Consider the following 26,304-nt stretch of genomic DNA (forward strand, 5'->3'; position numbering starts at 1 on the left):
GACGATGGGTTCTGAAGTGCTAGACAAACAGCTACGTGGCAGCTTTATACAGCAGTATCCGGGGCTGGATCACTGCAATTGAGTCAACAAGGTCTGAACACTGAGAGAAAAGCAAATACGGTATGACCTATGTAAACACATACTACTCAAAGGTTTGCCTTAGGAAAGTTCTTTCATTGTGCTTGGTAATGCTCAAGGCTTCAGGGGACAGAAATACCTTTGAATCTGACAGTACAGCAGGTTTGGTCCACACAGATATATTCCAGAATTATCACAAATCTAGAAATGGGGACTGGGAAAAAGTGGAAAAAAAATGGAGTTTTTAAGGGCGGAACTAGTGGAAACCTGATTCTAGTCATCTTGTACGTACAAGGTTGCTGTATGTCAGATGATAAACTGTGCTTTATCTTCTGAAAGAACAACAGAATGATGTCCTTGAAAGCAGAGTATCCTTGGAGCAAGAGGTAGTTGTGCAGCAGTTGGGGAACACCGACAGTGGTGCCAGTGAAGTGAATAGATTGCCTGGGCTGATGGGACTGCAACGGGATGTCCTGTCGCTGATGGATTGTAATATTCACATTTATTATAAAAGGTTCAGCTTCAGTTGCTCTTTCCAGTGGAGAGACCAGATTTACCCCCTTCATTTCATTTTTAAAAGATGCAGACCTGAAACTGGAAGATGCTTAGCAGCAGTTGCTCCTGTTGCACTCCAGCATAAAGTTTTGACTTCCCCTAACAACACTGGGGCATCTTGTCCTAAATTTATATCTCTTATTCTTATATTGTTCTGTCCATAGCAGTGTATCAGCTTAGAGGGTAGCAGCTTTTCATTACTCTGCAGAGTAAGGTAAAACCTCCATATCTCATTAGCCTGCAACAGATGAAAGGCAGCTTTCAGCCAAAGAAAGGGTACTTTCTATTTTAAAATTACTTCAATTGTTTTGTAACTTTGTAATTAAAACAAGCCTTTTAATGGGGATCTTTTCTCCTGACTAATGGCATTCAATTACTGGATGTGAGTCTTTGATTTGGCAGCTTTTCAGCGAGCTAGAAAATGTATATGAGAAGACGAGAGCCAGGGAGTCTACACTTCTTAGGAAAGATTGTGGTTTACGAGATACTTGTCATGCTTTGCATGGAAGCACATAACTTTCCTTTGGTGCCTATCTGATTCTGAAACAGAAACTAAAACTGCTTGATTTAGAAGAAGTTAGTTTTACTCAGATTTCTTGGAATTCACTGTTAAAATGTTAAAGCATCCACACAGCATCCAAAGTACATATAAGAAAGCAGAAAAGCATATTTTTTTGAACCACACACAGGCACGTGTAGCTGCTGACTGTCTCAGAAACCTGGCATGACCAAACAGGTTCTGCACAGTTGCATTCAGCTGTGTATTTAGAAAGTGAGTTCTTCAGGGTTTTATTAACTTCAGTGAACAGTTTTCTCTGCTTCAGGTGCTATTGGTGCTTTCCTTTTTTTTTTTTTTTTTTAATTTCTGTCCCTTGTTTCTGCAAGCTAGCAGGACGCTGTCTACTAATTTTGTTGTAAAACTTGAAGTTTTGATTATGAGCTTTACTGCAAACCTGAAATGGCTTTTTAAAAAATACTGTAAGTACTTGCAAACAGTCAGTTGTAATTTACATGTACTTATTGAGTGGAAGTCAGTTGTTTTGTTCATGTTAACTCCCAGGTCTGTCAGAGCAGTCTTCAGACTCCTGATGAAATGAGAGGTTTGTGAAAGAGTTTAAACCTGGAGCTTACATCATAGATTTCCATGAGTAATGTGGACAAATGCGATACGAAGCCCTCAAGGGACGCCAGCATGCAGTGGGTGCTTCTGGCACTGACAGCATTATGTTTTAAGTGCTGGCACGTTCTTAATTAGTTCTTAACGTGGATTTGTCTACTTCTGATTTGGTCCTGAACAAGTTGCATGGCATGGTTACTCCAGTTGAAGAATGTATGAAGACAAAAATTTGGAACTCACTTGAGAATACGATGAAAATAGAATAAGTTTTAGGGGTGTTTTCTCTCTCCAAATATAACGTTGACCTTTACCACAGAATCTCTCTTAGCTCCAGCTCTGCCTGTGCCATTCCCTCAGTCTGTATGCTGCAGACCGAAAGAAAGCAGTGGCCACTTGTGAACAGCTCAGGATTATGTGAAGTAATGCTGCTACACTTCTAACACAGTGCACACAGATTGATGGGGAGTGCAGAAGTCTTTGTGGCAGTCCCAGGTTTCCTGTGAGGGAGACTTTCTTAATAATAATAATAAAAATGTCTGTATTGAAAGATGAAGGAGCATCTTCCTGGGGAGTACAGGACTTCAGTAAAGGGGGGCTTCTAAAATTACTAGTGGCTTTCAGACCAAGCCTGTTATTCTGACAGTGAGGTACATCTAGCCTTGGAAGAGACTTCTGGGGTTGGGTGGTTTTCCACTTGATACTTCTTTTGAAAGAGCTGGCCTGCAGTGTTAGAAAATTGCTCTGTAGGAGTGAGTATCTCAGCTGTATTCCTGTGTGAAATGATCTAGCTCCTTCTGATCTGTGCCTCTGGAAAACTCATGTTTTCAAAGCTTTCAGGTGGTTTGGGAAACAATGCTTCAGGGTTAGGCGGAGCTTGAGCAAAAGTTCTCCTGCAGTTTTCATTTTGAGAACTAAAACTGATGTTGTCCGAAGTGTGGGTGGAACTAAATGTGTTCCTTGGTTTCTGATAAACATCTCTGGAAAATATGAAACCCATTCATCTTCAAAGAAGACATTAAAAGTAATATTCTAGATGATTTTTGCCTTAAGATCAATATTTACAGCAGCAAGTACCCAGGGATGCAGACGTGGCCTTTTTTTTTTTTTTTCCTCTTTTCTTTTTGCTCTAGAAATTATCATTTAGCAGCATATTGAACCAGCAGTTCTCAGTTAATCAGCTTTGGTTCTGCCATCTCATAAGTTTGAGAGGCAAGAATATGAGGAGTTATCAGAGTGGAAAGGAAGCCAGGTAATCAGACGAACTACTCTGCTCTCTTAGACCCTTCTACAAAGCAGGGGACATTTGCAGTGGTGGTACTCAGGACTTTCTGTAAATGTGATGTACAATCTACATTGGAAAAAACCTGTTCTAAGAGAATGCACTGCCACGTCTGTTCTGTCTGGCATGAGATAGTCATGAAGGAGCTTTATGTACGGTTGTGTTTTCCATATGTGTGAATCCTGAAGTTATCTTTGATATACCTTTCTGAAAAAGTGTGCATCAGGGAGTGGTCGGGACAGTGAAAAGGTTTGCTTGCCAGTCAGAGTAAAGAACAGCGGTAACACACCCGGTAGCATCACTGAAAAAGAAAAATAGATGGAACAAACAGTAGCATTTGTGTGGTGGCAGCTCTGGAATTTCAAAGTGGTTTTTTTTGTTCTTTTTTCTTTTTGCAATTTTAGAACTGACCAGCTTCTTAGAAGATGATGTTTATTCCTACTTGAAGCTGCCATTTGGGAAACAGAAGAAGAATGTGGACGAATCCAAACCTCCGCTGTCTTTTAGTGCTAGCTATTTTATGTTTAACAAGCTTAGTGCATAGTCGAGAGATAGGTGAGTATGTTGTTACCTAATTCACTAGTTACTTTTTTTCTGTTTCTACTGACACCGCTTAATTATGGTGTTTTCCTACCTTTTGAACATTCAAGAATTGCCACCACTGTGGTCCCACACCATCCCCAAGATTGAAGCACCGCCAGACCTGGCTTCTCTATCCCAGCAGCCATTGAATCTTGTTAATCAGCATAAAGCTGGGTTTTAAATTCTCCATAATGCAGCTGTGATGGCCTGCATCTGTAGTTGTTGTAAATGTCTGCATTGAGACCATTCTGCTGTTTATGTCAGCTGTCTGTGACAGTTCACACATTATCATTAATTGCCCATCCATCATTAATTGTCCTCCATGTGGGACAATGGAGGAAAACAAAAACTCATTAAGTTTATCATCACTGCTTGTGGTTTTGCCATTGGCCTAAAGCCTGCTTGTTAGGCCAGGCTAGGAATGGGTTTTGTGGAGACAGCTGCCCGTCTCCACAAAGTACTTGCGTACTTCTAGAAATGCTTCAGATTGTGGCTGTCTATAATCAGGCATACTCAAAAATCATGCAGTGGTTTTAAAATAGTGGCCAGAAATGTGTGCAGTAAATATGTAAACATAATGCCTACAGGTATAAACCATAGTAGTTGTTTTACAGTTGGTCATTTATGACCTGCCATTTGTGACTAGTTCTTATACACTTTCAGGTTCTCAAGGAGACCCCCAGAATTTAAAATGTGTCACGCACAATTTACATAAAATGGTCTGTACTTGGGATATCTCATCTAAAAGAAGACATGGACAAACTGAGTTTTGTTACACTATAGAGTAAGTCCTCCCTTACCTACTTGACTGCAAACTGCTAAACTGTTTAAAGTATAGTTATACCTCAGCCTCTGCCCATGAAATCCGTAATGCTTCTTTTTCCCCTAACAGTCTGCCTGCCAGTTGTCCTCCAGTGGTGTTAACTCAGGCAATGGCAGGATTTCTGATGAAGTTGTTTTCTTTGACGCTAACAGTACTCCTGCCAAAATCTCCTCCTTGATCTCTTCAAAGAGCTGGAAGATGCTCTCTTTTACTCAGAGTTCTCTGTGTGTCTGCCTAGCCCTTACTCAGAGTTTTCATAAGGGACATCTTCATACCAGGTTCAATCCAAAAGGAAACAATAGCTGGGAGAAGCAGATCCTGATATTATGTGCCAACAAGGTAGAATACATAAATGTCAAGATTTACACGTGGAAAAAAAATTAAAAATCTCTTGGTGGCTATCTTATAACCTATTTAAATTTTAAGCTGTTTGGAGAGTGTTTTATCAGAGTGTGTGAAAATGAGTCCACATATTCAGTAGCCTTTCTGAAGTGAATGCAAGTTGAAAATTTCAAAAAACATGAAGAAAATAAAATCTTCAGTATGTTTTTCACTAAGGAAACTACATGTGCAATTCCCCATGCTGTGGACCTGCCAAATACTTATCATGTGCTAGGACTGAGTTCAAATCATTTTTGTATCTTGATTCTTCTCCCAGTCCAGACATTTGCTCTCTTTTTTTCCTGTTACTTCTGCAGGCAGCCCAAACTTTTCCTTGGGGTCTCAGGGCTTGGCTGCACTTCTTCCACCTACATGCTTGATTTCTTTGTTTAGTTATTATTCCTGCATTGCCAGCTATTATTTCTATACAAAAATTGCATATATGTGATATTTTGGCCAGAGATCAGGAGTGCAGAGTTCACAAGGTACTGCCCTCTGAACAACAACAACCTTGTAGCTGCTTCTGTTTTTCCTTAGCAAAGCAGATCAAGGTTGGGTCCCCAAGGCAGAGAATGATGGCTGAGCTTCATGCAGACCTCCCAGCGGGAAAAAAATTTTGTTTTTCATTTGCTCAAACATCCTCTAATGATATTTCAGTACAGAATAGGAATAGCCTTTATGAGCACGCAGGTCTCAACTGGCCTTCACTAGTTCAGTCTTTTGTGTGAATCAGAAAAGTTCAACCCAAGCTCTTGACTCCAGCAGATAGGAGTTCCAGGATCCTGTTCCAGTTCATAAGTGAGTAATAATCTCTCAGCAGGAAGTCTGGCATTGTTCTCATCATTTTCCTTCCTCCTATCATTGCCTCAAGAGGAAGATTTGGGTTTTTTCAAACTTTTTTTCCTTTCTAGTTGCATATCAATGATTATGAGCAAAGGGACTTGACCCATACATTGTTGTTTTATGTGTGTATCTACGACCTTTAGACAAAGGCCAGATCACATTGTGCTGAGTGCTGCACACTGTGTGCAGACTGCATTTCCATCTGGAATCTTAGTAGTTCTCTTCCCTGCACTCTGTTCTTCCCCTACTAGCTGATTTGTTTTCAGGTGGGTCGCAGGTGGGTGAACATATTGTTTGCATCCACATGCCATCTCTCTGGAGAGAAATTGAGAGAGATGGAGTCAGGAAATGTAAGGAAAAAACTGTAGAGTTTTGCTTTTTTTTTTTTTTTAATTTAAATCGTTTTGAAATACTGATTTTTAGCAACTGTAGGTTTTAGAAATGTATCTCGTGGTTAAAAAGTCATTTTTTCACTTTGAGGTATTCTCTTAACTGGATGGCCACATTATAGAACTAGTGCATGCATGGTTTACAACTTTGATTAAAGTGGCTTGAGGGAAGAGGAGTGTCTGTTAACCAAGTCCTGCAAGTCCTTCACAGAGATATATTTGATATGGAGTTCTGTTTGCTACGTTTCAGAGAATTCGTGTTTTGTTAGTATCCTGGATATATGACATAGCTTGCCTTAACTTCCTATCAGCTGAAATACCTGCTTAAACCTCTCTGTCTTTTCAGTGACATCATTCAAAAGTGTTTTAAAACTAAGGAGAAAAAAGTTGAGATTCCAGTCCCAGAGAGCACCACCACCATGAAAATAACCACATACAGCACTTCTGGAACAGCCTTTGCTACTAGACGCTTTGAAATTCACAAGAAAGACATCTGTAAGTGTCGGGTTTCAGGCCTTCGTAATATATCTGAAATGCAGTTAAGCGTAGATGCCTACATTTTTGTTTGTCAGTGTTCCTGTATATAGAATGTTAATGAATCCATATGAATCTGGCCATACATAGTGCGTTGTTATTTCTCCTCAGAGGAAAAAAACACCCTGAACCCCCCCATCACAGAGAATTCAAGGACAGAATGCGAGGAGGAAACAAAGCCCAGTGTTGTTAGATCCTGCTAATCACTCTGTGTCCTTGTTTTCTTTGCTGCAAATTAGAAAGGATTTGTGGAATAGTTACTGGTTTACATTCTGAAGTACCTCCATGGAGCATAAAGTGCATTTGCTCAGACTTGAGTGGGAGAAGGCAGATTAAAATTCCTAGTGCCTGTTCTCCCTTCTTAAATGTTGAACCACACAGAACTAAATTGTTTATTCCTGCAACTAGGCAATGTTTTAAGATCAGTTATATCAAGCATCATTCATGACAGGCTCATGTTTTCTTAGTACATGCTGAAGTTGTCCATTCCATTTAAATTTATATGAAACTCAGCAAAGACATCAATGCTTAACAGCTTTGCTGCATCCTATTGGGGTCATAGTTTAGTATAACAGACTTTTTCCTACTTCCTTTTTCCCAAAGGTTGAAGAAAGCAAGAAAGTATCTGTAGGTTGAGGCAGTGGTGCCCTACACTAAATTGCTTCCTACCTTGATAATAGTACTGTGGCTTGCTTGGCTCTGAGGAATTTCACTGAACTTGGTGTCCAGTGTTTAAAAGGAGATCCCCTTACCTCATTCGATATGTATGCCCACAGCCTGTCTCCCTAGAGTTTCAAGTACATGTTCTTCCAGATTCTCTGTAGCTGTATTGTAAGTATAACAGTCACCCAACACCACTGCCATGTAATCTGCTCCACTAGTTTTAGCCATTGGCATTATGTTGTGTATTTCCAACTCCACCAATTGCTATCAGTCAGGTTTAACAGCACTAGCTTCTTCCAGGCGTTTCTTAAAGAAACTGGAACTAGTAGACAGCTAATTTTTCCTTCAGCTTACATCTGGTTCTTCACTTCCAGTAGCAACTTCACTGATCATCCCAGGTCCTCAGCTATGAGATGAAGATTAGCATTGACAATCTTATGTACTTACTCATAATTTAGTCTTTGGTTCTGGCTAGAGCTGCTAGGAAATGTGAACAAAACAGAACTGAAAAATATGTGGGGAATGGATTGGGTTCCCCAGCATCTGTCTGACTCCAGGCAGGAGGACCCATTCAGGTTCCTCACAAGACATCCTGGGTAGCATGTTAATCATTCTGAACATGTTGCAAGCTCTGAGAGTCTTGGCCAGTACCCAAGGTGGATAAATCATGCATTTTAAAAACTAGATTTATCCTGCACCAGGGCCAATTCCATCTGAACTGCTATAACCCTTGCATCTCAGCCTCTTGCTTCACCACTATCGATTTGTAGAAGATATGCTTCTGTTTAATCTCCCTGTCATGTCTCTATCACGATGTCATGTCTTCCCTATTTCTAGGATCTTAAAATCATATTCCTCATGACGCTCTCCAGAGCCTCGTGTGAGCTTCTTCCATGCTGTGCTTCTACTCTCCTACCTCTCTGCTCTCATTTTTGTTGAGTCACCTCTTTTCTGCTTGTCTCTAAAACCTTCTTCTTTTTTTGGTGGATTTTACATCCTTCTTCCTTCTTGTATTCTTATGTACACTTCAATTCTATAACACAATTTATCTCTGTGGCATGGAGTGAATGTTGACTGCCTGCCTTGCTACACATTAGGAAGAGTCAATTCATGATTACTGAATTACTTGTCTGCAAGAAACTGCTACCCGGTGACTCATTGGCACCTGTGCTGTCCTCAGCACTTTTCTGCTCAAGTAATGACAAAGCACATCTTGTTCTAATCACGGAAGTTGAGTTTCATGTTTGTATGGCTACTAGCCAGTTCAGAGCAGAAATGTGTCTGTTAAACACCTGTTGGGCTGGTGTTGCTGACTAATAATTTGAATATGTTTGTTGTTTTGTTCCTGCCCTCTCTTTTCAAGCATTCGTTCCACTCGCTCCACGCATTCTTAGTTTAACACCTGACTTTTCAACTTCTACTTTAACTCTGAAGTGGAGTGATAATGGATCAGCCTTCCCATATGGACTGGACGCCTCTTGGGAGATTGAGATACTCCGTAAGGAAACAATGGAAGATGTCACACGAGTAAGTTCTTTTCATCCTTTAGGGAAAATAAATGTGCAGATTTTGTCTCCAGTGTTGTAGTAGGTCAACTGAATTAATCAGTAGATATCTTGAGGTCACAGTACCTTCTAAATTTAACCAGAGTTTGGAAAATGACATCCCCAGTTTTTATAACCTGATTTGTAATTCCATTACATTTGTTTTTTAGAAAAGGAAAAAAAATAAAATATGTATTCTCAGGCTAAAATTTACAAGAGATTCATGCTGGAAAAGCTGGGACATGGAGGAGGCCCTGAATACTGGGATACCGTGTATACTTTTTGAAATGCACAGCAAGCTGTCTACTCTCTCTCAAACATCTGCCCTCTGGTATTTCTAGCTGATGGTTTGCCTGGCTGGTGGGCTGTTTAACATCTTAGATTCTTGTCCAAGTGAATTCAACTTTCAAGGCAATTGAAAGTTAAATGAAACACTTTGACCATCCACTGCAAGTTTATTATTAACCTCACTCACTTTCCCATTTGGTTAACAGCTGTAAGATTATATGTCTTTGCAACAGCCATTCATGATCTCTTTGTTTTTGGGGGGAAAAACTTTGTAGGAATCTTACAATTCAAAACTGATCCATGAAGACATCATTCATTCTTGGAACTGGAAATCAGACATGCCTTTGGAGTGTACATCACATTATGCAAGGATTCGCCATTATATTAATATAACACAGTTTGATGGCCACAAGGATTGGAGTGACTGGAGCCCAGTAGAAGTAGTTCCTGGTATGTATGTTTCATTAGTAACGCATGGCCTTTATGTACTTTGTGAAAACTAAGGCAGAGTCAGAGGAAAAGATTTAAGGCTGTGATGACTCAGTGCTTTTGGGGTTATTTTAAATGGAGAAATATTTGGTGAAATAAATGAAACCTCATAAGCATTGATTTGGGTGCACTGGTGTACTCCTTTAGTTGACTGGCAGCATATTTATAGCAAATTGTTTTTGCTTTTTTTTTTTCCTTTCCATTTTTATTTTTCTTTTTTTTTTTTTCCTTCTCTGATAGGAAAAGATACTGAGCCCAGTGGGAGTGGACTTTTTCCTCAGGACACTGTGGTGGCAGTGGGTTCAAATGTGACATTTTGTTGTGTCCATGAAGAAGGACGGCAGGTACAACGGATGTCATATGGAGCGAAAGATTACCCACTAATACGTCTGAGCAGTCGGAGCAGTGCAATCAGAGTGCTCAATGCCAGTGCTTCAGATGCCAGTGGGACAAATATAGTGTGCAGAATGTCTGAAAATGGGATGGATGGAACTGTCTTGTTTGTAGGATGTATGTATAATTATGTTTACTAACCTTGAGGAAATGCTCTTGAGACTCTCGGGTCTGCTAGAAAACATGCTGTTGTGGCTTTCTTGCTATTCCCTAGCTTTTGGTTTAGGAGGATAAACTGGGATTTTACTCGTATGATTAATTTCATTGTGGAAACTCCAGCACATGGAGAAGACGCAAGGGCTGAGAGGGTGAGGGGTGGTGGGTACCCAGTGAGTACCTGTGAGAGTCTCCAAGAACTTGTCCCATTGCATCTTTGCTTCTAGACCTCTATTCCTGAGGCAGTTCTTCATTATCTGGAATACTTAGAAGTTTATCAGCATTCAAAGATTTATCCTCATTTTCTGTCACTTTAGATGAACATGTATTTCAGTTTGTTCCTAATAAAGGCAAGAGTAAGAGCAAGAATTGTAAGTGAAGACTAATTTACAACCAGTCAAACAAAAGCAATAAAACAGTTATGCTCAAAGCAACAACAGATGCTCGTCCAGAGCAGTAACTTCCTGGGAGCTAAATTACAGCGAGGGAATTTGGCTGACAGTTCATTTTCCCTGGGAAATCTTCTGAATATTCTTTTAATATTTTCTTTAAAGATGCTGTAGCACCATGTATCTTTTCTGTGAATCTTTGCCAGCCTCAGAAATCTCTTCCAGATGCAGCTACCTTTTGAAACAAATTTGAATTTTGAAATTATCTGTTTCTTCTTCCCATTAATTAATAAACCTCAGAGTTTTATGTGCTTTCACCACAAAGGTTGTGAGAGTTGCCATCTTCGAATAGCTCCAGTTTTCCATTGCAAGCACCCATCTTGGAATTTAGAGTCCTTGGAACTGAGGAACTCATTTTGAAAGTGTATTCTAATTCCAACATGTATCTTTTGAAAGTCTATCTTCTTGCATATTCCATCTGTGTTAGAAAATGCAAAACCTCTAATGACTTCTCAGTGAAATGCAATTTTTATGTTATCTGTGCTCTGTTTGCTTTTGTGGAAGAACCTTCCACATAAATAATCAGTGCTCAGTGAATGAAGACTATGGTGGCCTTGTAGGATTATTCCACACAGTACTTTCTGAAGAGCTAGGCTGTAGTGAAGTCTGTGCCCTTCCAGTGTTTCTTGTACTTGCCAGTGTAGCTGCTTAGTGGGAAATAAGACTTGCCAGAATACTCTTCCTGATGAGGTAGATCTGGAGAAAAGAAAGTAGAAGAAATGAATGTATATCCACACCATTTTGGTTAAGGCTAGACCTGGCAAAGTAAATGTTAACTCTTCTTTTCCTTTTACTTTTCTTAGTTTGAACTAACCCTGGCCACTGTTGTCTCATGTTACTTTCCTTCTATATGGCAGTTACATGGATACTACTGCACTACAATGTGGGGAAAAGTGTATGAGATTTGAAGTGAGGCTATGCATAGTCTCACATCAGCCTGGTTACCCTGTCTGTGTTGGCAGTACTGTCCATCTTCTCCATAAAGGCAGTCAACAGTGGTGTAGTGTGGGAGAGAAAAACAACGCTTCAAAAGGAGAAGATTGGCACTTTCAAAGCGACAGTGAAAAGAATGAGGGAATCATGGTTTGCTTAAGTTTTCAAATTCAGGATCAAAATCTTGCCAAGGGGAGCATCTCTTTGACATGACTTGCTTGGAGAATGCAAAGCAGTCATGGAGCTGGCATGTGAAAAATTCCTCAACTGTTTTGTTGTTAAAATGAGACTCACAGTTTTGTAAATCTCTTGACAGAGTTTTAGTGAAGCACTTCCAAGTCAGAGCCTGAAGCTTTATCAGCTTACCTACCCACTTAGGAGCCCGGAGTCAAGTGTAAATCAGTTGGGGCTGATAATAATAATTCATTTTATTTGTTCATTTAAGCCATGTATCACAGTTTCACTTATCACACTGGGATGGGAATACTTTGTCTAACTTTTTTTTTTTTGTTTTATTTTATGCTACAGATGGCCCTGATATTCCCAAAGACCTCAGCTGTGAAACATCCAACTTTGTGATAATAAAATGCACCTGGAAACCAGGAAGAGCCAGTGGACTATACGGAGTACGTGGAACGAAGTACAGTTTAATTGAAAGGTAAAACCATTCAGCATTGTAGGAGTGAAAAGGTAGAACTAGAATGTATCCCTTGCTGGCTGCGACTAATTGTTCCATGCCTCCTTATATGACATAGTCTTCATTGTTTGGAGCCTGAAATATTTTTGTGGAAGTTGGAACTAAACTCTTAAAAAAAAAATTATAGGAGCCTCATTTTGCAGAATTACAATGACAATTGGAGATGATATTTCCAAAGACTTATGCTGTTCTGGACTAGTGACAAAATAAAGGGCTTATTCTGTCAGACTACTGCCAACATGATGTATCTCTGGTCTTGGGTATTACCAGCCTGCTTTTGATTTAAAAATGGCTGGGACTAATGGATGTATCCTGTGCAATGGACTAGTGGATGTATCCTGGGCAACAAATCTTAGTTTATGTTTGGCAGGGCTGGTAGAAAGATGTTATGTATGTTACATTTCCTTAGCTCAGAAAGCAATCAAGAACATACTTCCAATGCAAATGTCTGCTGATCTGAACAAAGATACTTCAAATAAGAGACTCAGTTGCGACTTGTGAGGTGGTTTTACAGGACGTACCTGTTTTCCAGGCTTTTGAGAAGTGAGAAGATGGAAATGTTATGCTAGTGAAAGAGTTTCATGTGAGAACGGGGCAAGTCATAACTGATACCACTTTAGCTTGTACTGTGGTGTTAGATATGCCTCTGCAGTCAACTCATTCTGTAAGCCCTATGAACACATTATTCTTTACTGTGCTTTTAGTCTAGACTTCTGACTGTTGCTATAAATTACCTTATTCAAAAATAATATTGTTCCCCCACCCTTTCTTACTTTGTAGTATATCTGGTAAAAATGTTTCCTGTGAAGTAAATGAAATGAAGAAAGAGCGTGTTTGTGGCTTTCCAGTTCTGGCTGATCAGAAAACCTACAGTTTTGTATTAGGAGTTTCCAATCCTATTGGACAAACAGAGGCATCTCTTTTGGTTGATTTAAATCAGAGAGGTAAGTCTTGAGAGTTATGAAGGCAATGAGATATGTTTACTGTATGCTAAAGGGTTGTTTGGGGTTTGTAAGAACACTGACATGGTATGCTTGTGATTATATTGCTTTGTTGTCACAAGTTTTTTGACTTATTTTGTGATTTGAACTTAAGAAAGCTTAGCACATGTCCTGAGGTAGAGATAGAATGTGCAGGGAGATGCCTGTATTGTGTGTAATCTACAGCAGTACTGCTGGACTGTGTACACTGCTGTATGGATAAATACTGCTTGTTATCTAATAATAAACAGCTGCTGTTTATGTATTGCTTCATATCACAAATCAGCAATTAAAATTTAATTGTAACTATGAAAATGGCAAATCATACCTGACTAAGGTGGTGACCTTCTGTTACATGGAGCAATGGCTTCAGTGGGCAAAAAAGGGGCAACTGATGTCATCTATCTGGACTTGTGCAAGGCCTTTGACATGGTCCTGCATGTATCCTTATCTCTAAGTTGGAGAGGTATGAATTCGAAGTCTGGACTACTTGGTGGATATATAATTGGTTGGATGTTTGCAGCCACCCTCTGGCTGCAAACAGTGTCTGTATAGTCAGGTGGAGACTGGTCATGAGTGGTGTCCTCCAGAGATCCATCTTGGGACCAGTATTCTTTAATATCTTCATCAGTGACATAAATGATGGGATTGAGTGCTCTCTTGTCAAGTTTGCAGATGACATCAAGCTGTATGGAGCCACTGACATAACAGAAGCTGTCCAGAGTATCCTGGACAGAATTGGAAAATGGGCCCATGAGAACTTCAGCAAGGTCAAAGGCATGGTCTTGCACTTGGGCCGGGGCAGTCCTGGCTATGTCTACAGACTGGGAGAAGAACTCATTGGGAGCAGCTCTGTGGAGAAGGACTTTAGGGTTCTGATGGATGAAAAGCTGAACATGAGCCAGCACTATGCACTTGTATCTCTGAAGGCTAACAGTATGCTAGGCTGCATCAAAAGAGGGGTGGCCAGCAGGGTGAAGGAAGTGTTCTGCCTTTGTGAAGCCCAATCTGGAGTACTGTGTCCAGGTCTGGGGCCCCCAACACAAGAAGGATGCAAAGCAGTTGGAGCAGGTCCAGAGGAGGCCACAAAGAAGATGAAGGTGCTGGAGCACCTCTCCTGTGAAGAAAGGTTGAGCAACCAGGGCTTGTTTAGTTTGGTGAAGGAGAAGGTTTTGGGGTGACTTCATTGCGGCCTTCCAGTACTTGAATAGGGCGTATAAGTAGAAGGGAGACTGACTTTTTACTCGGTTAGTGATAGGATGAGGGTAAATGGCTTTAAACTGAAAGAAAGGAGGCTTAAGTTAGATGTTCCGAAGAAGTTCTTTATTCAGAGTGGTGAGGCACTGGCACATTTTGCCCAGAGAAACTGTGGATGCCCCCACCCTGAAGGTATTCAAGGCCAGGTTGGATGGGGTCCCGGGCAGCTTGATCTGGTGGCTGGCAACCCTGTGCGCTGTATGGGGTTGCATGTTGGTGATCTTTAATCTCCTTTTCAGGCTAGGCCATTCTATGATTCTGTATTTCAGTGTCTGCTTAAAGGGCAAAATGTTGTACAGGCTCACACTGGCAGCATTTGGAGCATAAAAAGGCAGTGCTAAAAGGAACTAGGAAGAGCATTACTTACTGTTAATAATAAGCACATAGCTGTGATCGTCTGCTGTTATGAATTTATTTCATTGCACTCGTTATAAACAGAGAGAGGGAGAAGATGATCACCTTTCTTATGCTGACTCTCTTCCCTGTCCTTTTCCATGCAACCATACTACAGCTGTGAATTCAGAGTTTCTAGGGCTTATAGCTCTCAGCCATTCACTCTGTAAAACTCAGTTTGTAGTTAAAGATAGCTCATCTTTATTGTTTATTTATTTATTTATTTTCATCTCCTAATGACAGGAGCCTGAGACTAGAACTGCAGGAATACATAGGCAGGTCAATTTGGTATAACTTATTTCTGTTAATGGTAAACTGGGTTGTTTTGCATCCAGTCAGTATGACTGCTGTTTTCCATTTGTTTCCTTTCCTTTCCTTCACTCACTGTACGCTTAGTTCCCAATGTAGAGCACATATTTGCTTAAGGGTAACTGGGGCAATTCCAACAGTGGAGATTGATTTTTCTCTAACAGCTCTGAGAAGTAGTATTGAATAGTCCACAGATGCTCCATGAAGGAAACTTTGGACAGGGGGAAGTAAAGAGGTTTGCAGATTTTAAGTTCTAGCTTGCCAGGTTCCCATGATTGGGTGAATTTCATGTGTCCATGTAGTCCTCTGAAATAGCCCCTGTTTCACTGTTTTGGTAAAATAGCTAGGAAGTTAAATGTTTTTCTGCATCTCCAACCCCTTATTATGTATGCCAGCAGAACTCAGCATAAGTAAATCTGCTTCCATGTTTAATAACTGAGAAGTGCATCAGAAGCAAGGCTGTTTTATAGGTGCCTCTGCAGCACCAGCTGTCCTAAGTGCTGTTTGGGCATTATTTATTCTTCTGATTCTCTTCAATCTTTCAAAACGTAATTTTTTAAATCTGAAATTAATCTGTTTGTTTTTTTTTTTCTTAGAATAATTGTTTTTTCTTTAATTTTTAAGTTAATCCAGAAACTCCAGAAAAGTTAACTGTTTTTGAGAACAGCTCCACAAGTGTCCGTCTGCGTTGGTTTATAAATGGCAGCTTTGCTGAGATCAGGCTTCTGTGTCAAATTGAAATCAGCAGTGGCCACTCTGAGCAAAAACTGGTAAGTATTATTTTCAGTGGATTTTTTTGTTTCAAATGTTTATCTCTTTTCATATCTTTATTCTGATCATCTTAATTAATGCAGGAATAGCTAGGAGCTCATCTAGCACAACCAGATAAAATTCTACTCACTTTCATTGTTGCCTGCTGTTCTTTATTTTGCTTGTTTTTAAGTAGCTTAGGGGAAGTTTCAGTGTAGCTACAGTATTATTTGGCACTTCAAAAAGGTACACTCGTGCATTCATGCACAGCACTTTTTGCCCATCCTTTGAGTAACAGTCCTTGTAGTCTGTCCTTCATGCTGGAAATTGTACTAATGCACATTTTTTCTTCCAGTTTGTTTCTGCCCCACAGTCTTCCACGGTGATTGTTTCTGATTGCCTCTAGTAATCTGTAGTTGATTTTCTTTTTCCCCTTTTTCCTTAGAGAACATTTTATTTGCTTGCTGTGAGCAATTGGCACATGTATGACTGTAATACAGCGTTGCTAAACGTGCTCTTGTGTCACTAGAGCAGAGGCAGGATAGGCAGAGATTCTCCCACTGGCATATCAGATGGTAATCCTTGGTGAAGACCTCTGCAGCTGGAGAGGAGGTGGTGGTTTTGAGTGGTGTTCAGATTTCCAGCATTCAGGCTTCCTTCCAGCTACTACCCAGCATTGGTGTTCTGTCACTGATTGGAGCTGCATATTTATTCTGCTGACTGTCAAATGAGCTTAAGGCACCAGTTTAGACACCAGCATCAGATACCAAGCGTAGGTAGTGGAAATATATTCCCTTCTTACTTATTGCCTGAAGTAGTGTGTGGGTGATCTGTATCAGTGGGGAAGCCTAATGACTGCCTGTTCAGTTGGCCTCAGGTTTACCTCCAAGTTCTGTGTTTGCTCATTGCTGGAGTATCTCTGAGCAGCTCAGGTAGACAGATGGTGAATTACCCAGCCTTGGTGTGAAGAACCTGAACATGTGAGCACATTAACCTCATAGACCGCTTTTTATCAGTGTAGTTCCTCAGGTAGTTTGTAGCAGGAGTATTCTCTTACCCAGTTACATTTAGTAGCACAGCCTTGTACAAAGTCACTCAAACAACAGAAGTAGTTGACAGTGAACGTACTAATTTTATGTGTGTTCTCTAAAATAATAGGTTAGTAATAAATATATGCTCATTTTTAAAACACTTGTGAAGTATTTATGGACTGTGGAAGCCTTAAGCTTGTCTATATTCTCTGTAGTGATGTGTTCAGTAGTACTCAGATACTAAGTATTGCAGAGAAAATCAGATGCCTTGGGAATTATCAGAGGAATTAACTTGCTTTTAGATGTAAATAAAAGCTCTGACCAATGAGCTGTATTGGATTTTGGTGTTGTAGTTATAGATACCCTCACCCACAGTGAGCATTTTCTGCTCCCAGCAGTAACTGCTTCTGCTGCACTCAGACGTGGAAACAAATGTCTGAGCATCACCCACACCCAGCTCAGCTTAAAATGCCAAAAAGTAGTTTTGCACAGTTTTGTCTAGCCTGAATTACACTGTTTGAAGCCTGGAATACATAATTGCTTGTGAATTCTGCTACCAGGTCAGTAATCAGGGGCAGTGGAGGATGATAAAGTCATACACTGTCACAGCAGTTTGCTTCAATGCCCCTGTATCAGTGCTCTCCATTACAGATATTTTGAAACACAATGCCAGCTTGGTAGAAGCTCTTAAGCATTGTCACATTGTCTTTGGTTGCTTAATAAAAAAGCTCTAAGAGTTCTCTGTAATAAAAAAGTAGCTGTGAAATTGTTATGGGTATTTACATGGCATTGCAAGGATGTTTTCAGAAGTTTTTTCCATCCGTATGAGAGATTGTTGGCATTTTTATATTTTTCAACTTGTCGTTTGGCTTTAGAAATGCACAATTAGTTGCAGCTTGAAGTCACTCAGAGTCCAGTTTTGGCAGCTGTGATGCACATGTGTTATAATTAGATTCAGTAAAGCACATTCCCATGCCTAGGTTTTGTTTGTTTTTTTTTTAAGTGGTTGTGAAACAAATACTCTATGGACTCGTACCATTTTAAATAACAGGAGAGACTAGTGCTGTAATAAGAACTGTGAACTGAAGTAATTTGGGTTTTACTTGGATGCTGTCTTTTGAAGGGAAAAGGTCTGTCTGGTACAGATGCTGCATGACAAGCTTCTTGCTCAGATGGACTGTCTTTAGCATGCCTTTGTGAATGTGTCTTAGGAGTAAGACCTTTGTCTACCCAGTCTGCTGTGCACACTCATGGTGGGAGTTTAGATTATGAGTACCAGAGACGAAGCCTTGGCGGAACTTGTGAGCTAACATTTCACTGCTCATAGGAGAGAGGGGGAACTAAAGAGGGTTGGTGGAAGCAGCAGTCTGCTTTTTCCTGCAGAGCTTATCCTCTTGAAGGCTCACACTTCTAGGGAACAGTTGCAGCAGAGAAAGTGTATGTCATATTTTTGTGCTACATATGACTTCGTTTTGACAGACCTCTGAATTCTTTTCCTTTTTTAGCATGACTGCATAGGAAGTATGTTTCAGTATTTTTTTGATACTCTCCGAGCATAGTCACATTCTCACACAGTTTCTTTGTATATTCTTTCCCTCCTTGGGAAGGCTGCCTTCTGTGAGACAAACAACAACAGCTATCTAGAATTTGACTGTAGCATTTTTCCAGTCTTTTCTTGGGGAAAACACCACCTTTTTTAGGTGTTGACTTTCAGCATAAAATACAGGCAAAAAAAAAAAAAAAAAAAAAATATATATATATATATATATATATATATATATAATATGTATATATTTAGCAAGTAAAATTCTATTAATTTTTAACAGCACAATGTCTCCATGCCTGGTGGAAAGTTCTCAACTTACACAGCTCAGCTGAATGCATTGCACCCGTACACCAAATACCGGTTCAGGGTGCGCTGTTCAGCTGCTGAGCACTTCTGGAGATGGAGTGACTGGAGTGGGACAGAGGAACATACAACGTTGGAAGCCCGTAAGTTTATCTGTTTCTTTGATGATAAAGAGTGAACTTGTGAAGCTATGTGCTTTTTAAATTAGCTGTCTAAAAAGCTAGCTTTTTGATAGACGATAAATTGTATACAGTGCAACTTGGAAAAAGAATCTCTTTCTTTATCTTAGCACCTGCCAGAGGACCAGATATCTGGAGAGAGAGAAGTCCTTCTGGAAAAAGCCTAAGAATCTTCTGGAAGGTAGATAGGAAACTTAAAGTTTTAACATACGGTGTAATTTAAGCATGAAAATCCATTTTCCTACAGATTTATAAATGAATGGAGTTGATAGTCATAAATCAGATTGTTTTTCTTAACATTTATAGAACCATCCATGGAAAAAATATTTTTCCCCAAGTGGAAATTTACTGAAGTTTTGTATTTAAAACTTATATTGAGAGGCATTTCACTTAAACAATTAAATTTTTACTAAATCCCAGGTAGAAATGAAAAACTTAAAAACCTTTGTATTAACTTCCAAACTTACACTTGAGTTACTATCTTTTCTGCCTGTCCTGTGCAGTCCTCAGACAAGACTGGGATGCTAGAATCATATTATCCTATGTCTTCTTTAACTTTCTTCCTCCTTTTTTTTGTGATGTTTTCTTTGTCTGTTCATAGCCCTTATCCCTTTCTGAAGCCAATGGAAAAATTGTGTCTCATGAAGTGTCCTGCTACCTGCTAGAGGAATCACTGGAGTATAAAGAAGTCACGGAGCCCTCAAACAGTACTGAGATAAAACTTGGAAGAAATGATTGTGTAATTAGTGTTGTAGCCAAAAATCATGCAGGCTCATCTCCTCCTTCAACGATAACAAGCGTGGAACTTCCAAGTGGTGAGTGCTCCCAGAGGAGAGCTTAGCACCTTCATACCTTGGGGAATATGTTGGCGAGTTTGATGATTGAAAAATGAGATGAAACACGCTTTGCTTGTTTGCATTTGGTCTTTGTTTCTTTTTCCCAGGCAAATCTACTGCATGGGGGAGGAAAAAAATTGCTGCTTTGCACTTAGGGTAGTGTCTTTCCAATTAATTATGTTCTCTACAAAAAAGGATGATAGTGTGCAGCCTCTCTCACTACTGCTTTTCTGGAGACCTCCCAGGAGCAACAAGCATGAAGCTTCAAAGCATTAGCATAGCTCTCTGATGTTTAAGGAGCTCAGTTTATTTCTGTGCATTCTTTTTGAGATACTGAGAAGTGTTACATGCTGAAGAGAATCAGAATAAATATTTGGAGGTATTGTGTGCCTTTTTAAGAGAGGAATTGTCGGTTCATTGCTCCTGAGCTCTGCAAGAGAATATTAATTGGACTGTCTGGTAAAATGTTGGCATCCTTGTGCTGGGAGCTGGGGTTTTTAAAGAAGGTAGGACTTCAGCTTCTAATTAAAACACTGCCACTCTTGCTGTGGACTTTTGTAAAGCAAAATAGCTGAGCCAGATAATGATTTTCTGCTCCTAACCTTGATCTTGTGGAGCAGATGATATCGCATGTGGATATTGACAGTCCATGCTTCCCTGCTTGCCAGGAGGAGTGTGATCTCCAAAGACCAAACCTTTGGCTCTTTTAGCTGTTTTGTGCAGAGGATGTACTGCTTCTCCTCCACTCAGAGAGCAGGTACCACAGGTACCACAGTCGTCCTTCCAATTTTGGCTCTGGTAAGAAAATGCCGTCTCCTGCCAGGAAGATACATGCCTTGAGTGAGATTTGCAGTGAGAGAAAAATGAACTTCTTTCTATGCAAAAGAAAATAATAGCTCCTCATGTTTCTTGTGCTTCTCCAAAGCACCAACACTTAAAAATATTTTCTTATTTTGCTTCCTGAAGGGAAAAGTAATTGTACAATAACTAAATGAATAAAAATGCTTTTATAGCTCTCTTCATGCAATACCAGAACTAGACTCTAGTTTCTGGGGAGGTCTCTGTAATAGATCTGTGGTGTGGGACAGCTGATGGCAGCTGGAGCTTTGCAGTCATTTGTAGCTTTCTCTTGTAATGAGTACTTGGGATGTCTGAGGTTCCCCTCAGTGTTACCCAACTTGCACTCCTTGAAGGTTTGCTCCCAAGCTGGTATAGGAATTGTCTGAGTCACTGACTGGAGTCATGAAAGATGACTCATTTACTGAACTGGATGACATTTCTACCCAAACATCTTTTCTGGCTGCTTCCTGTGTGCAATCTGTAAGTGCTTTCAATGTCCGTAAGAGAGCAGTGGCTCTGAGGCTTGAGATCTGTTGAGGTTTTGTGGAACCCAAAAACACAAACAAAGGATACTTTGCCTTAATTAATTTGTTGCTGTCTGTGAAAAGTGCTGTTCAGTGTTCAGGACACATAATCTGGCTGTTATAGACTCCTCTTCTACAGCAGTGCTATAGTGCTTCTCACTCTGTAGATTGCAGCTATAAATACATCAAAATGAGCAATACTGCCCTGGGTGAAACTCTAGACTTCTGGTTCAGGAAATAATATTGAATATGGTGTATTTAAGCATTTTAGAGGGTATGTGCTCACTATAAAAATAGGAAATTTTCATGTCAATAGGAAAATTAGAGCAGTCTAATTACAAATATGCTCTTCCAGCATCACAGAAGAGTGATTTCACTGGATGCATAGCACTTTTTAGGGAAAGATATTACAAGACTTCTGAAGTTGATTTGTCTTTGTTTAACCAGATATGGCTTTTTTGCCTAGCTAGCAAGCTACAAAATGATTGTACACTTAATATATGTTAATGTTTTTTAGAGCTAAGCAGTTCTTCATCATTCACAGCATGTCTGTGAGAGTGAAGTTTTCACAACACCGCTTTTTAAAAACTGTCGTTGCCCTTCAACCTTCCATGGTTTATGGATTTAATGACATGAAATAATAGACTCAATAGGGAGCATAAATGAGAATACTGAATAAGGAAAAACTCAAACCCTGAAATTGTTTTTGAAGATCAGTTGTGGGGCCACAGCTGTTGCAATGGCCTTTAGAAAACATCTCTTAGCTCTGCAGGGTCCCATCTGAGAGCCAGGGAGGGAAGCTGCAGGAATCAGAAGACATTCTCAGATCTGATTGGTTCAGAGGCATCCAAACCTTTAAAAATCAGAGACAAACAAACAAACAAAAGGCATTGCAGGTTTGTTTTGGTTTGTTGTTTTGGTTTGGTTTTTTTATTTACCCTTGGTAGCCTCGAATTTCTGTGAAGTTCACCAAGGACTCAACTTTTGCTGTTGATTCTCAGTGAAAAATAAATGTCTGTGGTCGGGCGAGTGACAGCAAGACACTCTGACAGAAACACAAAGCAAACTGTTAGCTGAAATAACAGCAGGAATTTATAGCTGCAGGCTCCTGCCAAATTGGTGTCAAGTCAGATTTGAACCTGCCATTTGCTGTAAATCCTTACGTTGAAAAAGTGCTTTTTTAGCCAGTCCTGAGCTGCAGTACTTCTCATCATCATACTTAAGACTGGCTGTGGGATTTGCTGCAGGCTACATCTGGTTTCCAGCACTTGACAGAGCATAGCTGAGTGTGCTGCTTTGAATTTCACAGTACCAGGAGAGCGTTTCTCATTGCTAGAAATCACTGCAGTTTATAAAACCTTTGTGCTGTGGCTGGAAGTCTTTCTTTCAGCTTTGACTGATAGATAAGTGTCTGGTCTCTGATGGATTTTTTTGTCGTCTTTGTTGCAGACAATGTCAAAACAGATCGAGCTGTGGCAATGGGGAATGGAATTTATATTTCTTGGAATTCTTACCCCAACATGACCTGTGGCTATATAGTAAAATGGTGTCATTCATCTGGCTCCGAACCCTGCACTGTGGACTGGCAGAAATTTTCTTCAAATACAACAGATGCAGTGATAAAATCTGGTAAGTCAGAAATCAGTTTTTGAGTTTTTCTGGTTCAGAGCCTGAGTAGCAAATGAAATGAGAGCAGTACCACTGCTGTGGATCAAAGATTGTTGCTCTGTGCTTGTGTATACAGATGAACTTCTCCTTGGCGTTGCATTTTTTTTTTTTTTGATTTCTTATGCAGCCTTACAAAATCCAAATACTAATCATCACTAACTTATTATCATCATGCATTTATTACTATTTTGAAATTACCTCTTCTAGCTACACCCAACATCTTGTTACAGCATAACACATGATGGTTAATCAAGGGTTCAGGTGTATATTTGGATTCTAAACATAAAAAGCACTGATCAGGATGGGGGGAAGACTAATGCATTGTTTTTATATCAGGCAGATATTTTTTTTCAAGTGTGACCTCCATGTGTTAGATCACTTTCAGCAGTTAAAGTTCTATGGAATGGGGCACATTCCAGGTCTCAAGTGCTGGTGGGGAGATAGGGAAATGAGTTTCAGCTTTTGTGGGACTAGTAGAAGTAGAAAAGACCTAAGAAAGATGTAGGCTTTTTCTGTGCTCCCTGTATATATGTATATTTACTTTCTAGAAGTGTTTGCTATATGTAAAGCTCCCATTAGAGAAAATGATTTGAAACTGTGTACATAGAAAAGCTGGGGTGGGTGCAAATTTAGTAGGTGAGCTTTCCTACTTGCAGTTACAGTGCTGTCTCCATGTTATTTTTGTTTGTGCTGGCTAGCTCTTGCTTTTTCTAAGTAGACAATACTGTGTCTGTCCTACATGCACTGCTCAACTCTTGCTCTCTTTCCTGCAATGCTTTTTGAAGTATACTGTGGGAATTTCCAGGCTGTGGGGGCTGGGCTCAGGCTGCCACATTTACCTCTGTGTTTGGTCCTTCCAGAAGAGTCTCTCCATCTGCACCTGAATCCACATGACTTTTGTAGTGGTCCACAGAGGCTGCTTGTTTAGGAAAAGATTAATTGAGGTTTAGTTTGAAAATACTGACCTGCAGAAATCACAGGAAGTTGTAAATTATTTATACAGTGTAGTATTAAACATGTATGCCTCTATCAAAGGCATACAAAGCAGAAGTTTGACTGTCTGGGTTTTGTAGAGTCATTTCAGACCTGGTGTTCATTGCTAAAGTGTTTCAGTGTCACTTTTGAGATATCTCTGAATTTCTTTTGCACTCTTGCTGCAGTAAGTCTGTGTATTTCAAAATACTTTTTTTGTTTCCAAAGAGGAGTCAGGATCAACATGGCTGCTGTGGGAGGAAAGTAGAGCGATTGTTTCAGTAACTTTAGTTTGTATTTCCTCATGGAAAGAGCAATTTATGCAATTTTAATAGCTTATTTTGAATCTGTTTAGAAACAAAATTTCTCCAAGAGCTAGATTTGCTTACTGCTCCAAAACTGTGACTAACAGTGTTTATATCTAATACTGCAGTCTAAGGCTGTCATTTTTTTAATAAACAGTTTTGTGAGTATGTGCAGTGTGAAAATTAGAAGCATCAGTATCCATAAGTGAAATCTCACTTGTGGTTTTTCTCTTGCAGCTCTGTTTAGACCTGGCGTGAGATACAACTTTTCACTGTATGGCTGCAAATCCAGTGGATATCAGTTACTGAAAAACATAACTGGGTATACAAAAGAGCTGCGTAAGTGTACTTTATCATTCAGGATCTTTGCAAAGTGAGTTTGAACTGTGTCTGCTTTTAGCTCAGTGCTGGCATAAGATTGACACTAAAATTGTCATACAGTGCTACTGACTTCTGCTTGTTCTCTGTACGTAATTGTAATATATTTATTAATCCACCCCAGTTCTCAGCATGCAACAACTATATATCCTCCAGCTTGTATTTTGGCATAGGGTTTGCCACCACAGAGCAAAAGTTTGCTTTATAGACAGTGTTCTTTGGAGCTGAAGGCACAGTTACAGTGTGAGCCTCAGTGATATGGTCCCTTCTGCAGGAGAGGGATCAACTTTTCAAGTCAAAGCAAACTTCTGAGAACTGGCCTCCTTGGCTACTGTCATAATGAGTTCCCTGTTATACTGAGTTATACTGAGTTTACTCATTTCAGCTTCTTGGGCTGTGGACTGAGGCTGAGCTTACTTGCCTGGTGATGCACTAGTGGCTGAGTGCCTTCTAGTTCCAGGAGCCTGAATTTGTTGATGCTCTTTACAATCACATCTCCTGTGTGGAATGTGACTACAGCTCCCATTTCACTTCGAAGTTTTGCATGGTTTCTCCTGGAAGATTGTGCTTGGAAAACTGAGCTGCTGAACTAATCTGATCCCTTGGAAAAGCTGTTGTTTATATCATTGCTAAAGCTGAAGGTGAAATTGAGAGAATTTTTCCAGAAACTCATCTTTCATCCATTTGCATTTCTGTAAAAATAAACAACAGTCTCCCAGAAGGTTTTTCAGTATGCATTCTCAGCAGAATTAGAAACTTTCCAAGACAAATAGATAAAAGCCTTGGATAATAAAAATGCACTGGTCACTGGAAAATAAGGATATTCATTTTGCTGAAGATTGTAGGTTTATTCTGAACATCAAATTTGCCTTTGGACAGGTAATCATCAAAGCAAAATAGATGCATTCTCAAACATGAGTTCAGTGCAGATAGATAGTGGTAGATTATTGTCTGACATCAGACTATGTCAAGCTACAAGACCTTATACAACACCTACTGTGATGTTTTCAGTAGGCTCCAGAAATTGCAGTAAGGACCTGTGATGCCTGCTGAGGCTGTTCTTTTAAGCTGAGATAGGTTTCCATAATAGTAGTGTGAAGTTTGTTTAATTTGAAGACAAGCTATGCAATCACAAAGCTAAAGCCTTTAAAAGCTAAATAGTTCATATGCTCTGAATGCTTATGCAATCTTTTGGCATTTGTTATATGAAGAAGGGTATTTATGTGTATGGGTCTGCAAAAACATTGCCCAAGAAGAGATTTTTCTCTCAGCTGGTGTTATTAGATAAAGCTGCAGTAATTAATATCAAAGAGACCAATGTACTTGTGTCTTTGTAATGTCACCTGTTCAGGTGTTTTTTGAGAGTGAGGGAAAGATGTTTAGGAAAAGCTGGACATGCCAGCCCCGAAATTAAACTGATGCAACACTTGCATGGATTCAGCATTTAACTCTAGGCTGTTACTGACTATCTTCTCCTTTCTTAATTCTTCCTGCAGCTCCAAAACGTGCACCAAATTTTACTGTAGAAGAAACTTCTTCGGATTCAATATTGGTAAAGTGGGAAGACATGCCTATTGAAGATTGTCAGGGGTTTTTAGAAGGATATCGGCTTTCCTTTGCAAAAGGTGAAAAAGATTCCTTAAAGCCTAGGCTTTTGGAATCAGGTAAATCTATAGATCATCATTCCCTTGCTCAAGCTTTATTTTTTTTTTTCCCTTATTTTAATTTCATTTTAAAAAAAGAAAAGAGATATTATAGTTCAGTTGCATTCGTCACTGATATTGTTGGTAGTTGGCCCCTGATACATAACAATGGCATTTGAAATATCAGCTCTTTGTTT

The 26,304-nt window shown here is 39.7% G+C and overlaps 1 protein-coding gene across 3 annotated transcripts in view; it reads left to right on the forward strand.

Annotated features, from left to right (window-relative positions):
• Positions 1 to 26,304, forward strand: part of LIFR (LIF receptor subunit alpha) — a 55,332-nt gene that overhangs the window by 18,675 nt on the left and 10,353 nt on the right. For all 3 annotated transcript variants that reach the window (XM_031594531.2, XM_090132383.1, XM_090132384.1), the window contains exons 3-17: positions 3,434 to 3,584; positions 4,275 to 4,395; positions 6,394 to 6,542; positions 8,608 to 8,771; positions 9,352 to 9,526; positions 9,806 to 10,075; positions 12,025 to 12,154; positions 12,974 to 13,137; positions 15,757 to 15,902; positions 18,740 to 18,905; positions 19,052 to 19,122; positions 19,543 to 19,756; positions 22,591 to 22,770; positions 24,324 to 24,425; positions 25,961 to 26,128. In XM_031594531.2, coding sequence (XP_031450391.2) covers positions 3,503 to 3,584; positions 4,275 to 4,395; positions 6,394 to 6,542; positions 8,608 to 8,771; positions 9,352 to 9,526; positions 9,806 to 10,075; positions 12,025 to 12,154; positions 12,974 to 13,137; positions 15,757 to 15,902; positions 18,740 to 18,905; positions 19,052 to 19,122; positions 19,543 to 19,756; positions 22,591 to 22,770; positions 24,324 to 24,425; positions 25,961 to 26,128 — 2,302 coding nt within the window. In that variant the 5' untranslated portion in view covers positions 3,434 to 3,502. The remainder of the gene's footprint in view (positions 1 to 3,433; positions 3,585 to 4,274; positions 4,396 to 6,393; positions 6,543 to 8,607; positions 8,772 to 9,351; positions 9,527 to 9,805; positions 10,076 to 12,024; positions 12,155 to 12,973; positions 13,138 to 15,756; positions 15,903 to 18,739; positions 18,906 to 19,051; positions 19,123 to 19,542; positions 19,757 to 22,590; positions 22,771 to 24,323; positions 24,426 to 25,960; positions 26,129 to 26,304) is intronic.

Source organism: Phasianus colchicus, chromosome Z (assembly GCF_987193195.1).
Source record: "Phasianus colchicus chromosome Z, bPhaCol1.hap1.1, whole genome shotgun sequence".
NCBI lineage: Eukaryota > Metazoa > Chordata > Aves > Galliformes > Phasianidae > Phasianus > Phasianus colchicus.